The 17,763-nt window shown below is 45.2% G+C and overlaps 1 protein-coding gene across 1 annotated transcript in view; it reads left to right on the plus strand.

Annotated features, from left to right (window-relative positions):
- LOC124622346 (apoptosis-inducing factor 1, mitochondrial) overlaps positions 1 to 16,110 on the plus strand; it is a 119,326-nt gene extending 103,216 nt beyond the window's left edge. Inside the window, exon 12 of the mRNA XM_047148023.1 lies at positions 15,534 to 16,110. Coding sequence (XP_047003979.1) covers positions 15,534 to 15,605 — 72 coding nt within the window. The 3' untranslated portion in view covers positions 15,606 to 16,110. The remainder of the gene's footprint in view (positions 1 to 15,533) is intronic.
- Positions 16,111 to 17,763: the final 1,653 nt, after the last annotated feature.

Here is a 17,763-nt window from a genome sequence, read left to right on the forward strand (position 1 = left end):
TTTGGCAGTCAGTATCAAAATACTTTCCACTGTTTTTTATTACTTTCTTCATTCACATTCTCTTATCCTTCCTCTGTTTTGGCATTGGAGTTTCCTCTTTTTCTTCTCCCTCCCTGGTGCTCCTGAAGGCCGGCCCACCCATCTGACGCATAATAGGTGACTGGGTAATGCCTAGTTTCCAGCTCCGGATCGACACACAGAGTTCACACATACCCTCTGGAAGAGGCCAGGCCCACGGAGGGATGATGAATAAGCTGCAGCCTTCCTAAATTGCTGATTGATCCCTCTTGTCAGGTGTCCGGGACGTGTGACCTGAGGTGTGAACAATCACGTAAGGCGGGTGTGCCCCATTCTGAAGGGGGTTCCCAGTTGGAAGAAGTGCACCATTGGCGATGCTGGAAATCGTGGGGGATTTTCTCGCAGTGAGCCAATCATCTTAACAGCAGTCAAGGGCTATGAAACTTAAATGGAGTGAGGCTAACGATTCAAAGACCCTCCCAGCTGCACCACGGTTCCTCATGGTTTGACATACTAAGGACAGTGAATCTTTCGCTACGGTAAATCCATTTATTCAGAAAGGTGTCGATGCCATTGCTGGCCCTGTGAAATCCTACTCTTGTTTATACAATGGCACTTTGCTTTTGGAGACTACTTCTGATTCTCAAGCACAACTACTGCTTGCAGCTTTGCTCCTCCCTGTCTATCCTGTTCATATCGAGGTGTATCAAATTCTGAATTCTTCACATGGTGCTATTTACACTAAGCTGCTCGATTGTATGACCGAGGCAGAAATCAAAACGTACCTCTCTGATCAGGGTGTCATTACAGTCCATCAGGTGATGAAAAAAGTAGATGCCTCATTAGTGACCATATGCAATCTCTTTCTCACTTTTGATAGAGTGATTCTTCTGTCAAAGATCAAAGCGGGTTATGAAGTTACCACAGTCAGACCATTTATTCGGAACCCGATGCACTGCTACCGGTGTCATCATTACAACCACACTCAAGAGTACTGTCGACACCCAGCCAAATGGATAACCTATGGTAGGTATGCTCATGAGCACAATTGTTCGCCTCCTCTCCGCTGCATCAACTGCAATGGTGTCCGTGCCGCCGCCTACTGTGATTGTCCCATGTATCTTGATGAGCAGGCTGTCCAGGATATCCGGATGAAGGAAAAAGTGTTTGCAAGTTGTTGGCTAGTCAGAAACCCTGTGTTCTACCATCTGGGAACTATATTACTGTTCTTGCTACCTCTCACTCCATGAAGGACGTGGCCTAGCAGATATATGACCTCAAATGCTGCACCGTGGTTGTGAAATTGCCCAGGATAATGGTAGCGTCCTCATCTCCTCCTCCAGCTGTACAACACGCTATCAAACTTTGGCCTCATGGGGCAAAGTCACCAGCTACACAATTGGCCGGCCAAGGAGGACGGAAGGAATACTCCCAAAGACTTCTTACGACTCTCCAGCCAACCAGCATCAGGGTCTTCCTCTGTCAACTGGAAAGGCTCCAAGAAGTCAAACAAAAGCAGACGGTCTTCTTCGCCAAATCGCCACATGATACCTTCGCCCTGCCAACGTCCGTGTCACATGTGCACGCCACCAACTGTTTTTATGGCCTAGACTCTGCAGGCCAACAGAAGAATGCCGACACTTCTGTAAACCTCATGGAGCAGGGTCCTCCTGCCTCTTTGCCCTGTAACAGTGTGTCTTCGAAGGTTGCCACTTGGCCCTACATTTTTTCCTTGTCATGACTCTCCTCCAATGCAACATTCGCAGCCTTCGATACAGCAAAGAGGATTTACGGCTGCTTTTATAATTGCGGCATCCACTTGTTCTCTGTGTTTAGGAAACAATATTGCATCCTCATGACCACTTTGAGCTCTCACATTTCTTACCAGTCCGTTTCGACCTTCCCCCGAGGACGGCATCCCATCTTGTGGGGGAGTCATGCTGCTCATACGGTATGATGTTCATAGTCAACCCATCTCCGTGACTAATTGCCTTCAAGCTGTTGCAGTTCACTTTTCCCTTCCTCACTTGACCTTTTCCCTTTGTACCGTTTACATCCCTCTGTCATTCGATGTTACCGGGACAGACTTCCTTCTGCTTATTGCACAGCTACCTCAACACTTTCTGCTGCTCGGTGACTTTAATGTGCACCATCCCCTTTAGGGTTCCCCCAGAACCTGTGGGAGAGGTGCCCTCTTGGCTGAACTCAGTCAACTTAACATCTTCTGCCTTAAGACAGGAGCATCCACGTTCATTTCAGACTCCACGCACACCTATTTCCATTTGGACCTATCCTTCTGCTCTGCACAGCTTGTCCATCGTCCTGAGTGGTCCGTTCTCTCTGACACATACTCGAGCGACCATTTCCCGTGTGCTATCAGTTTGCTGACACCTACCCCACCCACGTGCACACCCAAATGGCAGCTTACTAAGGCCGACTGGAGGCTTTACTCCTCCCTGGTGACCTTCGACAAACATTGTGTCCCCAGTTCTGATGACCAGGCAGAATATCTTACAAACGTTATCCTTACTGCCCAGAATGTGCCATTCCTCGCACTTCCTCCTTACCATGCTGTGTCCCAGTCCCTTGGTAGACTGAGGTGTGCCGTGATGCAATTCGCACATGGAGAAGTGCTCTCCGCATTTTTAATCATCATCCTACAATGGCAAACTGCATTCAGTATAAACAGTTGCATGCACAGTGTTATCGCATTCTTTGGGATAACAAAAAAGCTAGCTGGATTTCATTCACTAAATCTTTTAATAGTTCCACTCCCTCCTCCATCGTGTGGGCCAACCTCTGACGACACTCTGGGACCAAGATCCATTTCCCAATTTCTGGCCTGACAGTAGCACATGAAGTCATTGTGAACTTCTTGCTATCCACAATATCTTGGGCCACCATTTTGCAGAGATTTCGAGCTGTTCCCGCTATCACCCTACCTTCCTTCATCGGAAACGAGTATAGGAGGCTTGGGCATACCTTCCCTCCTCAGAATTGTGAGTGCTACAATGCCGCCTTTACTATAAGGGATCTAGATCTTCTCTCACTTCATCTGGATCCTCTGTCCCAGGGCCAGATGATGTTCACATTCAGATGTTGCAGCACTTTTCTCTTGGGTGGCAAGCTTTTCTGCTTCGTACGTGCAACCGCATCTGGGCAGAGGGCATGTTTCCCAGATGCGGGTGTGAAGCCACTGTCATATCCATACCCAAACCCGGTAAGGACAAACACCTTCCTTTCAGCTACCGCCCCATTTCTCTCACCTTTTGCAAGGTGTTGGGATGTATTATTCATGTCCGGCTGGTATGATGGCTCAAGTCTCACAAGTTACTAATCAATGCGCAGTGTGGATTTTGAACCTGCTGTTCTGCAGTTGACCATCTCATCACTTTGTCCACCCATATCATGAATAGTTTTCAGTGGAAATCCCAGACTGTGGCCGTGTTTATCGATTTGGAGAAAGCCTACAACACCTGCTATTGGACTGGTATCCTCCATACTCCCTACACGTGCAGCTGCAGAGGCAGAGTGCCCTGTTTCCTACAGGGATTTTTAAAAGGCCGAGTTTTCAAGGTATGTGTGGGTTCTACCTTGTCAGACATCGTTATCCAGGAGAACGGTGTGCCTCATTGTTCCGTCCTGAGCTTCGTTCTCTTTACTGTCACCATTAACCCTCTAATGACCTGTCTCCTGCTGGGAATCTTCGGCTCCCTTTTCGTTGACTATTTTGCCATCTGTTGCAGTTCTCCATGGATTTGTCTCATTGATGGGCGTCTAGAGTGATGTCTCGATCGTCTTGGCTTATGGAACATTGACAATGACTTTTATTTCCCTGCAGACCAAACCTTTGTATGAATTCCTGGCAGCACAGTTTGTTTCTTCCACTGTCTTTACATTTTGGGCCTGTTGCTCATCTGTTCGTCGAAACTATAAAATTCCTGGGGCTCCTGCTCAATAGGAAACTTTCTTGGTCCTCCCATGTGTCTTACCTGGCAGCCCACTGTATGTGGTCTCACAATGTCGTGTGTGGCCTCAATGGCACTTCCTGGTGAACAGATCGAACCACCCTCCTCTGCTTGTACCTTCCCTTGTCCGTTTGAAACTAGACTATGGGTGCTTTGTTTATGCATATGCATATTCATCCCTATTATGCCATCTGAATACTATTCACCATCATGGCATCTGTTTGGTAACTGGCGCCTTTTACATTAGCCCGGTTGAGTGTCTGTATGCAGAAGCTGCCGAGCTACTGCTGTCCTACTGCCACGACTTTCTCCTCAGCTGGTATGCATGCCATTTGACTGCCATGCATGGCCACCCATCCTATGCCGCCTCATTCGATGACGCCTTTGATCACCAGTATGGAGCATGTCCCACTTCTCCATTTACCTCCTGAAGTTTGCTTCAGGCTCTTGCTCAGGCAGCGTAACTTCATATTGTCCAGAGCTCATGGTCTCGCAGTCGCGTTCTTGCTTAACGAGCACGGGGTCCCGGGTTCGATTCCCAGTGGGGTCAGGGATTTCACCTGCCTCGAGATGACTGGGTATTTATGTTGTCCTTATCATTTCATCCTCATTCATGTAGGTGGTGAGATTGGACTGAGCAAAGATTGTGAATTTGTATGGGCGCTGATAACAACGCAGTTGAGCACCCCACAAACCAATCATCATCATCATCATCATCATCATTTACTTCATACTATGTGCAACTTTTCTGGTGGGTGTGAGCCCTTCACCACCTTGAGTTCATCTGGTGGCCCGTGTTCACCTCAACCTACATTTGCTTCCTACGGGCACTACTCCTGCCTCGCTCTATCGTCTTGTTTCATGACCTTTGCATGGTACTTCCACGATAGTGCCTTTGTGTACACTGATGGCTCTCGGGCTGACCATGGTGTCGGATGTGCCTTCGTCATTGGTGCCAACGTTTTTCATATTAGCTTCCAGAACACTGCACAGTATTTACAGCAGAGCTTTTCGCCCTGTATCAGGTCATGCAGTACATCCGGTGACAGTCTTTTTAATTGTGTCATCTGGTTAGACACTATGTGTGCCCTTAAAGCCTCTCTATGTTGCACACTGTCCATCCCTTAGTGCAATGGGTCCAGAAAAGCTGTCACTTGCTCACTCGTGATGGAGCCACTGTTATTTTTATGTGGGTTCCTGGTTGTGTTGGTCTGACAGGAAATGAGGCCACTGACACTGCTGCCAAGGCTGCAGTTCTTGTACCTCAACCCACAAGTTCTTACATTCCCTCCGATGATTCTGTGTTGCAGGCTGTTGGCAGTTGGTGACACTTTGGCATCATCACTGATCCTCCCTTTATGGGAACCAGCTCTGGGTTATTAAGCCTCTCCCAGGGGCTTGCACGACCACCTCTTGCAGCGGGGAGACAATTACAACTAGTTTGCGTATTGGGCACTGTCTTTTTAACCATCACCATTTTTAGGTGGTGCTCCCCCACCACTTTGTGCACATTGCACTCAACTTTTGACGGTCAACCATATCCTGATGGAATGCCTTTTTTTAACAACTTACGTTCTCATTTGTGTTTGCTGTCTGAGCTATCAGCTGTGAAGTGCAGGCTGTCAACCGCATTTTTGCTTTTTATCTGTCATAGCAATATGATTAAGGCCATTTAATTTTTAGTTCTGGACCTCAGTTTCTCTACGGTGTATTTTGTAGACCTTGATTGGATTTGATTTGATATTTATCAGGGAAGCAAGAACAACATTGGTCAAGCCTGCTGCTGCCCACTCGGAAACAGAGTTTAATGTGTGTGCTATCGTTCCCTGTGTCTCTAGTAATGCCAACCAATGCCCTTGAACAGTGCAAGGAGACCCTTTACTAGTGCTTTGCTGGACACAGTTTCTTCAGGTCTGGTTGATATAAATGTTTTCTGTCTTTTAATCTCCAATGCCTCGCTTTTGGAGATCAAACGTGATGCATTTTCCACGCCCACACTACACATCCTACATTTGGGGTCTGCTTCTATTATCCCCCTTGTATGTAGGTGTTTTTTGAAATTCCCATGGCCTGACAATAGTCCAACCATGAGTTTAATTTCTCGTCGCCACGCAGGGTAACCCAGGGTAACCACGCGGTCTGAGGCGTCTTTTAACGCCCCCCCCTCCCCCCCCCCTTCCCGTTGGAGGTTCAAGTCCTCCCTCAGGCATGGGTGTGTGTGTTGTCCTTAGTGTAAGTTAGGTTAAGTAGTGTGTAAGTTTAGGGACCGATGACCTCAGCGTTTTGGTCCCATAGAAGCTTACCACAAATCTCCAAAAATTCCATTTCTCTCCTGTTCATGCCCAGGATTGACAGACTTCTCTTAGAACATGGCTTTGGCATCAGTACCTCGCCATGTTTTTGCTGTTGGAACTTAAACCCAATATTCTACATGCTTTCCCCTTGTCCAGTCTCAGTTTTATTTTGATCATTGCCTTGGTGATTGTCAGGGCGGGTTCTGGTGCAAAAAATGGTTTCATCGCCCAAACCTGGCGAACCCATTGACTTGCTCATTACCACTAATTTCAGCAGGAACCCACAATAGGTTTTTCCCTATTGGTTTCCTCTAGCTCCACGAGGTCTTTGTAGCATTCTGCCATGATATTTGATCTTGTTGCATAGGCTGACAGTACTTTCAGGCCTGCTTAGCTGCCTGAATAAATGAAAATGCTACGACCTCTGTAGGATATCCACAAATTCTCCTCCATACACATCCTGAAAGCAGATATTTCTGCTTGAAGCACACTGGCCGTCTTCCCTAGAGAGATTGTACTCTCCAGCCTTGGTGGCATGCTGTATACCCTGGCCCCAACACCCTGGTCTTTTTTCGAACCATCAGTGAACCAGACTATGTCCCCAGTACGGTGTCGAAATTTGTTCTCCCAGAGCTCTCTACTTTCAACTACTGCATTGAAAGGCTTGTTGAAACAGCTGGGAGTTGTTATATAGTTGGCCGTCATTTCCACAACCATACTTATGTCTATCTCACTCAGTATTTTAGTGTGAGATCCTGGATATCCCAGTGATTTCCAGTTTTTGCCAGTGTGTAACCTGTATGCTCCAGCTGCTGACTCTATCTTTACCCACAGGTGTAACGGGGGCATGTCCAGTATGGTTCCCATCCCAGCAGTTGGTGTGCTGCTAATTCCACCTGTGATTGCTAAGCAGGCCAATCTCTGCACCTTAGCAAGCTCCTTAGCAGGTACCTGCTCTTCTACCTTTCTCCACCATAACTGTAGCCCCATAAGTGATCATAGATCTTACGACCGTGGTGTATATCCAGTACATACATTTGGGGCTTAAGCCCCAGTTTTTACCACAAGCTCTCCTGGTACTGCCGTCTGCTTCACGTCTGCTGTGCAGCGAGCTACCTTAATTTAAGTATTAACTGTATTTTTCTTACTTGTCACTTCTTCCGTGTGTATTTGCTTTTTGGAAGCTTTAATTGTCTGGTGCTATTAATAGTGTTCCATAGATTTCGTGTTTGTTTTGAATACAGTCAGAGAGAGTCCCTTTAGTCAGCCATAGTGCCAGTAGTGCTAGTGTTTGTTTTCAATACAGCACAGAGACAGGTAGTGCAATTTTCATTGTTTTCTACAAGAAGTGGCTAGCAACCCCAGTTTAGTGAATAAACAGCCGCCTTTAGTGAATTAGCAGTCTAGTTAAAGGTTGAACAACTCTCTTCAGTAAATTGATTCCTTAGGATGGATAGGATGTGTGACTGCTGTGTACGGACGCAGGAGGAGCTGGCCACTGTTCGCGAACAGCTGAGCGCGTTGATGGCCGCGGTCAGCCGTCTTCAGGCTGCTGCCTCGGAGTGTAGCGGCAGTGGGGAGTCTGGTGCGTCGCAGGGTACACCTCAGGTGTTACATGCTTCACACACTGTCCCTGCTGTCGAGACATCTTCGCCGGTACCGGGCGCGGTTGGGCCACCCTCTCCCCAAGGGGAGTGGCGGGTTCAGCGGCGTTCGCGGCGCACGAGGCGGAGGGTCAAAGTGGAGGCTGGCCGTGTGGCATCGCCCGCTCTGCCTGTGAGTGGACATGTGGCTGCTCCTTCAGCAAGGTCCGAGCAGGCACAGGGGGGGAGGGGTTTATTAGTTATTGGGAGCTCCAACGTTAGGCGGGTGATGGAGCCCCTTAGGGAAATAGCGGGAAGGTCGGGGAAGAAGGCCAGTGTTCACTCTGTCTGCTTGCCGGGGGGCCTCATCCGAGATGTGGAGGAGGCCCTACCGGCGGCGATAGAGAGCACTGGGTGCACCCGACTGCAAATTGTTGCTCATGTCGGCACCAATGACTCCTGCCGTCTGGGTTCAGAGGTCATCCTCAGTTCGTACAGGCGGTTGGCGGAATTGGTGAAGGCGGAAAGCCTCGCTCGCGGGGTGGAATCAGAGCTAACAATTTGTAGTATCGTTCCCAGAACCGATCGCGGTCCTCTGGTTTGGAGCCGAGTGGAAGGCTTAAACCAGAGGCTCAGACGATTCTGCGGAGATCTGGGGTGCAAATTTCTCGACCTCCGCTATCGGGTGGAGAAATGTAGGGTCCCCCTGAATAGGTCAGGCGTGCACTACACGCCGGAAGCGGCTACAAGGGTAGCGGAGTACGTGTGGAGTGCACATGGGGGTTTTTTAGGTTAGAGAATCCCCTCCCTAGGCCCGACAAGACGCCTCCTGAGACGCGGCAAGGTAGGAGTAGGCAAAATGCAACAGGGAATAACAAAATTAATGTGGTAATAGTAAACTGCAGGAGCGTCTATAGAAAGGTCCCAGAACTGCTCTCATTAATAAATGGTCACAATGCCCATATAGTACTAGGGACAGAAAGTTGGCTGAAACCAGACGTAAACAGTAATGAAATCCTAAACTCAGATTGGAATGTATACCGTAGAGACAGGCTGAACAGTGAAGGGGGAGGCGTGTTCATAGCGATAAGAAGTGCAATAGTATCGAAGGAAATTGACGGAGATCCGAAATGTGAAATGATTTGGGTGAAGGTCACGGTTAAAGCAGGCTCAGACATGGTAATTGGATGTCTCTATAGGCCCCCTGGCTCAACAGCTGTTGTGGCTGAGCACCTGAAGGATAATTTGGAAAATATTTCGAGTAGATTTCCCCACCAGGTTATAGTCCTGGGTGGAGATTTTAATTTGCCAGATATAGACTGGGAGACTCAAACGTTCATAACGGGTGGCAGGGACAAAGAATCCTGTGAAATTTTTTTAAGTGCTTTATCTGAAAACTACCTTGATCAGTTAAACAGAGAACCGACTCGTGGGGATAACATATTAGACCTTCTGGTGACAAACAGACCCGAACTATTTGAAAAAGTTAACGCAGAACAGGGAATCAGCGATCATAAAGCGGTTACGGCATCGATGATTTCAGCCGTAAATAGGAATATTAAAAAGGGTAGGAAGATTTTTCTGTTTAGAAAAAGTGACAAAAAGCAGATTTCAGAGTACCTGTTGGCTCAACACAAAAGTTTTGTCTCAAGTACAGATAGTGTTGAGGATCAGTGGACGAAGTTCAAAACCGTCGTACATTATGCGTTAGATGAGTATGTGCCAAACAAGATCGTAAGAGATGGGAAAGAGCCACCGTGGTACAACAACCGAGTTAGGAAACTGCTGCGGAAGCAAAGGGAACTTCACAGCAAACATAAACATAGCCAAAGCCTTGCAGACAAACAAAAATTACGCGAAGCGAAATGTAGTGTGAGGAGGGCTATGCGAGAGGCGTTCAATGAATTCGAAAGTAAAGTTCTATGTACTGACTTGGCAGAAAATTCTAAGAAATTTTGGTCTTATGTCAAAGCGGTAGGTGGATCAAAACAAAATGTCCAGACACTCTGTGACCAAAATGGTACTGAAACAGAGGATGACAGACTAAAGGCCGAAATACTAAATGTCTTTTTCCAAAGTTGTTTCACAGAGGAAGATTGCACTGTAGTTCCTTCTCTAGATTGTCGCACAGATGACAAAATGGTAGATATCGAAATAGACGACAGAGGGATAGAGAAACAATTAAAATCGCTCAAAAGAGGAAAGGCCTCTGGACCTGATGGGATACCAGTTCAGTTTTACACAGAGTACGCGAAGGAACTTGCCCCCCTTCTTGCAGCGGTGTACCGTAGGTCTCTAGAAGAGCGTAGCGTTCCAAAGGATTGGAAAAGGGCACAGGTCATCCCCGTTTTCAAGAAGGGACGTCGAACAGATGTGCAGAATTATAGACCTATATCTCTAACGTCGATCAGTTGCAGAATTTTGGAACACGTATTGTGTTCGAGTATAATGACTTTTCTGGAGACTAGAAATCTACTCTGTAGGAATCAGCATGGGTTTCGAAAAAGACGGTCATGTGAAACCCAGCTCGCGCTATTCGTCCACGAGACTCAGAGGGCCATAGACACGGGTTCACAGGTAGATGCCGTGTTTCTTGACTTCCGCAAGGCGTTCGATACAGTTCCCCACAGTCGTTTAATGAACAAAGTAAGAGCATATGGACTATCAGACCAATTGTGTGATTGGATTGAGGAGTTCCTAGATAACAGGACGCAGCATGTTATTCTCAATGGAGAGAAGTCTTCCGAAGTAAGAGTGATTTCAGGTGTGCCGCAGGGGAGTGTCATAGGACCGTTGCTATTCACAATATACATAAATGACCTGGTGGATGACATCGGAAGTTCACTGAGGCTTTTTGCAGATGATGCTGTGGTGTACCGAGAGGTTGTAACAATGGAAAATTGTATTGAAATGCAGGAGGATCTGCAGCGAATTGACGCATGGTGCAGGGAATGGCAATTGAATCTCAATGTAGACAAGTGTAATGTGCTGCGAATATACAGAAAGATAGATCCTTTATCATTTAGCTACAAAATAGCAGGTCAGCAACTGGAAGCAGTTAATACCATAAATTATCTGGGAGTACGCATTAGGAGTGATTTTAAATGGAATGATCATATAATGTTGATCGTCGGTAAAGCAGATGCCAGACTGAGATTCATTGGAAGAATCCTAAGGAAATGCAATCCGAAAACAAAGGAAGTAGGTTACAGTACGCTTGTTCGCCCACTGCTTGAATACTGCTCAGCAGTGTGGGATCCGTACCAGATAGGGTTGATAGAAGAGATAGAGAAGATCCAACGGAGAGCAGCGCGCTTCGTTACAGGATCATTTAGTAATCGCGAAAGCGTTACGGAGATGATAGATAAACTCCAGTGGAAGACTCTACAGGAGAGACGCTCAGTAGCTCGGTACGGGCTTTTATTGAAGTTTCGAGAACATACCTTCACCGAAGAGTCAAGCAGTATATTGCTCCCTCCTACGTATATCTCGCGAAGAGACCATGAGGATAAAACCAGAGAGATTAGAGCCCACACAGAGGCATACCGACAGTCCTTCTTTCCACGAACAATACGTGACTGGAATAGAAGGGAGAACCGATAGAGGTACTGAAGGTACCCTCCGCCACACACCGTCAGGTGGCTTGCGGAGTATGGACGTAGATGTAGATGTAGATGTACTCATTAGAGTACCTTTTGCCTTGGAACAGGTGCTCCTCATGTGAGGGGTTCACTATAGATTCTCATCCAGGGTTACCCCAGATTTTTCGGTATCCTCTTCATCGGTAGAGTTTCATTGAAAAGCGTGAGATTCTAATATGTGTGTTGGATCTGATTTCTCCTAAATGGTACAACAGTCTTCTTAGGACTGACCCTTAGATGCTGTTTCATGTGCCAATTTTACACAATGTTCAATGCTCCTGGTGCCATAGCTCTAACTGTACTTGAAAATTTGTCAAGTGTTACTATGACAAGATCATCTGTGTATTCCTGGCAAAAGTACTGTCCAGAGTTTAATTCTACAATAAGTTCATTCATCACAAGGTTCCACAGTAGAGGGGACGGGACCCCTCCTTGTGGACAGCCTCTGGTGGTGTTGATTACTTTTTTCATCATGGTGGCTTTTACCTTTCTACAACTAAGCATGCAAATGGTGGTCTCCAAGCCGTGCACCTCTGCTGCCTTAACCATGGATTCGAAGGCCGTGTTGCAAAAGCCCTTCGATGTCCAAGAAGATGCAGAGGGCTATTTCCTGAAAGTGTAGTGCTTTCTCCACCTTCCCAACAAGTTGGTGGGGTGCATTTTCACACGATTTTCCTAGTTGGTATGCATGTTGGTTTATGTGTAGAGGGGTCCTAGTTAACCTCCTCTCCCAAACATGCATGTTGACCAGTTTTTCTAATGTTATGAGAAGAAAGGAGGACAGACTGACCTGCCTCATATCCTTGGCCTTGGTATGATCAGTTCTCCCAGGTTTAGAATGAAGACAACCTTCACTGCCCTCCAGACATTAGTAATGATTCCTGCTGCTAGGCTAACCCTAAATAACCTGCATAGGAATCTTATTAAGTTCACTCTTTCTTGTTGCAGGAGTGCTGGAAAAATTCTATCTACATTCCTATTCGTACACTTCTTAGTGATTGAGTAGTTGTCATGGTATGATGGAAGAGCCCCGCTGCCTCTACTACCTCCTCTAACTCTACCGGATTACTTATCAAAGTACTGACTTCCTATAGGCTTGAGTCGAGGTCCCTCCTATATGCCTCTCAGACTGTTTTTCTAGGATTCGTATAGGACATGGTATATCTAATGCCCATTTCAACCTCGAACTAAGTATACATGTGGTCTCATGAGGATGGCTCTAAGCCACAAACCGTTGTTTGACATAATTACCAATCAAAGTGAATCTGAAGGTTATGTCAGTTACCTCTTCTCCTCTTATATTCCTAAATGTGGGTACCTTGCCCCTATTGAGGATCTCTAAGTTATTAGCTAGAAGAAATTCTAGAAAATTCGTACCTCTGCTGTTGGTGACTGCTGCTCCGCACTAAGTTGTGGCATTAGCATCACATCCAACCGATGGTTGGTCACCGTGTTGTATACAGACTTCCGTCAGTCTCGTCACCACCTGAGGAGGAGCAGCGCTGTCCTCTTAAGGAAGGTATGCCAACCCCATTACAAACTCCCTCGTGATACCTTCCTCATGTTGCCGCATCCTGATGGTCACTAACTCCCTAGAACGGAAGTCCACCATCAGCATGAAGGGGATTCCATTTTTCGCATAAATGCACTTTCTGGAGTTTTTTGTATTTCTAGCGTAAACCAGCTTACCTCCAGTGCCTCAGAGACCTGATAGGGTTCCTGAATCAGGGCCCCATCCATGTCTTGACTTCCCAGAAGATGACTCAGGGCAGCAGTGGCCCCGTTACTGTGTTGCAGATTTATCTGCAGCATATTTAGTCTCCATCTTGCTGCCATTTTCATTGCTGATGTCTTTCATTACCCTGATGGCAATATGTGAGAACCCCAAGAATAGTCTCAGGGCCTGTTCCCTCATTGCCTTCAGGGGCTTCTCTCTGACTTCCACCACAAGGGTTTGCCCATTTGGTGCAACCTTCCGGTTGATTACCTTCCAATCATCTGTCAATACTTTCAGGTTTTAAGACCCTATTTTCTCAGAGTGTCTGGAGAATTTTCCTTAAGAAGTTTTGTCACTCAGATTAATATCACTGTGGTCTTGAAGAGGTCAGCCACTGTGTTTACCAGCAGCTTTGCATCCTCCCATGATGATATTAGGGGCACCTTTTCCTTAAGCCAGTCGACTGTACCCACCCCCTCACAGACAAAGATAAGAGCACTGGTATCCAGATACTCTCCTGAGTTTGGGTTCTGGACCAGCATCCCCCCAATCTTCTTAAAGAGAGCTGTTTGCACGAGCTGCTCCTGCTGTGAGGTGATCTTGACCAGTGGATAGCCTTGCTGGATAACTGCCATCCTAAAAACAGAGACTACAGTACTGTAGGTCTGTTTCTCTATTTCTTGCCCCGTTTTTTTCTGGATATGCTTATCCTGAGAAGTGGGAGTCTTATTAGATTCCTCGCTTGTTCGCTTACTGCCTACCCTCGATGTAGAAGGGCTATGTGCACCCCCTGCACTCTGGGGCAGTCTCCTCTTGAAGTTGTTGCTCTCAAGCCCTTTTAGTTCCCTCCACTTTTGTTCAGGAAGCCACTCTTTTCCTTCCTGTAGCTTTTGTTCGTGTGTGTGAGAGGTCGCAACTCGCCCCTCAGTATTGCTATTTTCTTTCTTGTCCATTTTGGTCCCAAGAGATATGGGGATGCAGTTGGTCCATACCACGGAAACCCCACGCAGTGCAAGGCTAATTACTTAGAGAGGTTGCCCGGTATCCCTGAGGCTCTATTCGTGACACATCTTACCATGTGCCACTCACCCATTGGGATGGATGGCATCACACCTTGGGTTGGGTATTGAGGAGTTGGGAAGGGACAAGGAATGGATGTGGGATGACAGGTCATTGTGGGACACACTTAGTCTGCTCCATCAGCCCAAGACCTTACCGACCGTAGCTTCCCACAGCAATCATATCCCTCAGCTTTACGCGAACACACAAGCCTCTCTGCTTGCACTGAGGGTTTATAGACTTTTCTCCATGTCACTGTTTCTAGCTGTCTTCTCTTCTGTTGATTGGGATTGATGTGTAGTCATTTTTCACTCCTCTCTTTGTCTTTGTGTTCTACAGTTTTGATATGGGCTATGACCCTAGTTGTTTCTTTGCCTTAAAACAAAACAAAACTGGATTCATTTACTGTAACTGTGAAAGTTACTGAGAATTCCTAGCAAGTATTTGATATTCTTCTCTTTAGATGGCCATTCGTTCAACACGCAGTAGCCGGAATGTCCAATAATTTTCAGCTTGAAGGATAGGGCATCAGTATTGAGTAATGTCACAAATTCAAGGGAGTCACCCTGATGAAGGCTGCTTGCAATAGCATGAGAAGTGTTGATAGTTCAGTCACATCATGAAGTCATACTTCCTAGAATTTTACTGAAGTGGACTGCATCTACAAAAGCCCACACTTCTAAATTGGGGAACTTCATTCATGACACACTGACTGAACAGTTTCTAAAGTAGTGGATGAAATATCTCATAACATTTGAAACAATAACTGGTGTAAGATCAGTTTTGTCAACTTTAATGGTATTTTCCTCACACCTTCCATCATTTTACTCCCACCCCTTCCCGCCTCTCTCCCATAGTTTCCACTATTTGAATCTGTGCATGCCCCCTCCATAAAGTTCATTTTGTCTCAGATATCTGTACACTCGTGATATCCTCTCAGCACTAGTCATCCTTCAACCCGCACCTTCAAGTCCCCATATTCAGCATCTGTCAACCTATTTCTGAGCTTTCTCCCTTGCACTATTACTTTCTTCACTTAAATGTTTTACCTTCCCCAATCTTCCCAACAATGTACACACTTGCTGCAGCTTAGTGTTAACATTCACTATTGAAGAAGAGAAAGAGTAAAATGCAGCAAATATGTCTTTGACCTTTTTTTTTTTCCCCACCTCAACAAATCTTGTAGAAGATGTACTGTATTATTTAGCTTGCTTTTAAGCAGTGAAAGAAATCATAACTTTGTTCTTTTTCAGGTTTTAAAGGATGAGAGCAAGTATGATGATCTAAATGAAGTTGCTAAACTGTTCAATATACATGAAGACTAGAACTGATTTAGTAAGACTGAGTATACATTGCAAACAACAAACACTGTGTTCGTACTTATGTGTATGTGTTTGTGACTGTCCAACGTCAGATAAAATGCAATGAAGTAGTTCATTGTATGTGGGATGTAGAAACAAATAATTTGTGTGTGAATGATTGAAACATTAAACCCCTGTGTTGTGTTGCTGAAGAATGTAAGCCAATAAGCAGTGTATTTTGTATAAATATACTCAGAACTGAAAAATTAAAAGAAACAATTTGTAAATCAAGTACAGGCTTGTGTTGCCTCACATTTCTGTGCTATTAGCTTGTAGCACATTTTTACTACTGGTATATGTATTGGGTAGTATGGGTGCAACCACGCATTTATTTGATATGGCTTTTAGTGCTTAAAAGTACACACTCTCTCTAATCGTGTGTTTTTCAGTGTGTCAGTATTATAAATCAGGTATTTGTTAAAACAGAAGTTCATAGAAAGTAAACAAATAAAATATTTGTAAATTGTTAGAAATCTGTTTCACCACAAGTTTGTAAGATAACCTGTCCATTAAACTTAGCAGTTAACTTCTTTGTAAATACCACAGATAAAGTTAAACAGCAGAATTTCTCACAAATTATTGTATAAGAGGAGGGGTGTGTTAGGCATCAGGCACACTGGCTGGGTTGAGGTGTTGACCTTATGCTGTTTCAAGTCACCCACCCTCTTACCAAATCAAGCAATGCATGCAGAGGTGGTGTGGCAGCATCATCTCTCTTCCTCGTCTATGCCACCAGTGTCCATACACGCAAGTGATGCTCTCAAGTGATGTAAAGTGACACACTGCTGTTTTCCGTCGTGTGCCAACTGCAGCACCACACATTTGGTGCTACAAAACGGAACATGGTATTAGCTACCACCTGAGTGAGTATCAGACATAACAAAATGCATAAAACATTTTTTTAAATTTTTTTTAATGGACTCGATTACTGTTAGGATCAGTTTGTTTCAGCACTGTTCATAAGCTGAGCACCAGTACTTAAACAGTCGTCTTGGAACACGGTGCAAATAAAATTTTGTGCATCACAGTTGCCAATTCAAATGATTAAGAGTGTTCAGTGAATGCGGTTATCCACCATGAAATAAAATGAAGAGCATTTTATGAAGTGTGAGTAAAGATATTTTTAAGAGCCTGTGGAGCTGTCTGTTGTCATTTTAATTCAGGTTGTGTTTGATTCCCCTTTATGATATTGGTGTGTCGTATTAATGAGTACATTTTGTCACATCTGTGGATAACCTTGTGTAATACACACATACCGTGCATGACAAAATCACATTTGAATGGGTTGTTATATAACGCTGAATTTGCAGTTCACTGTTTTTCATTCCCTTGACAATGTGCTATTCAATATTCTTCACTGTTTGCAACCTGATTCTTTCGAAATGAGTTTCTTATCTTTGCAGAGGTTGTTGTCCAAAATTACTGTTGTGAAATGCTCAACAGTATTAATCTATATTCACTATTACAAATAAACTAGCTGCATTTGTAAATTGTAACGTACACCTCCATAAAATAGTTTGTAAGACTCTGACAAGTGGATTGTCCAATCCGGCACGTCAAAACCTATCATGAGATTTTTTATGTAGGAAGAATACACTGAAAGCAACACATTTGGCAGATAAGACTCACTGTGCAAGTATTTAAAAAAAAAAAAAACTCAAAATTCACAAATATTCATAGCACACCAGGTAACTGGAGGAATGTACACCCCTGCTATAGCTGCAGCAAACAGTGCTTGCAAAACACAGTGGATGCATTGTCTCGCTTCACAGTCAATACCGTCATTGCGCGATAGCGATGGAAATGTTATCGATGATGGTGCCACCAAAGTGGAGTTAGTAAATGTAGTTTTCCATAATTCCTTCACGAAAGAAGATGAAATAAATATTCCAGAATTCGAAACCAGAACAGCTGTTACCGTGAGTGACATAAAAGTAGATATCTTAGGTGTTGCAAAACAAATCACTTAAGAAAGGCAAGTCTTCCGGTCCAGGTGGTATGCCAATCAGGTTCCTTTCACAGTTTGCAGACACGATGGCGCCTTTCTTAGCAATCATATACAACTGCTCAGTTGACGAAAGGTCTGTTCCTAAAGACTGGAAAGTAGCACAGGTTCCACCAA

This window comes from Schistocerca americana, chromosome 7, assembly GCF_021461395.2.
Source record: "Schistocerca americana isolate TAMUIC-IGC-003095 chromosome 7, iqSchAmer2.1, whole genome shotgun sequence".
Lineage (NCBI taxonomy): Eukaryota > Metazoa > Arthropoda > Insecta > Orthoptera > Acrididae > Schistocerca > Schistocerca americana.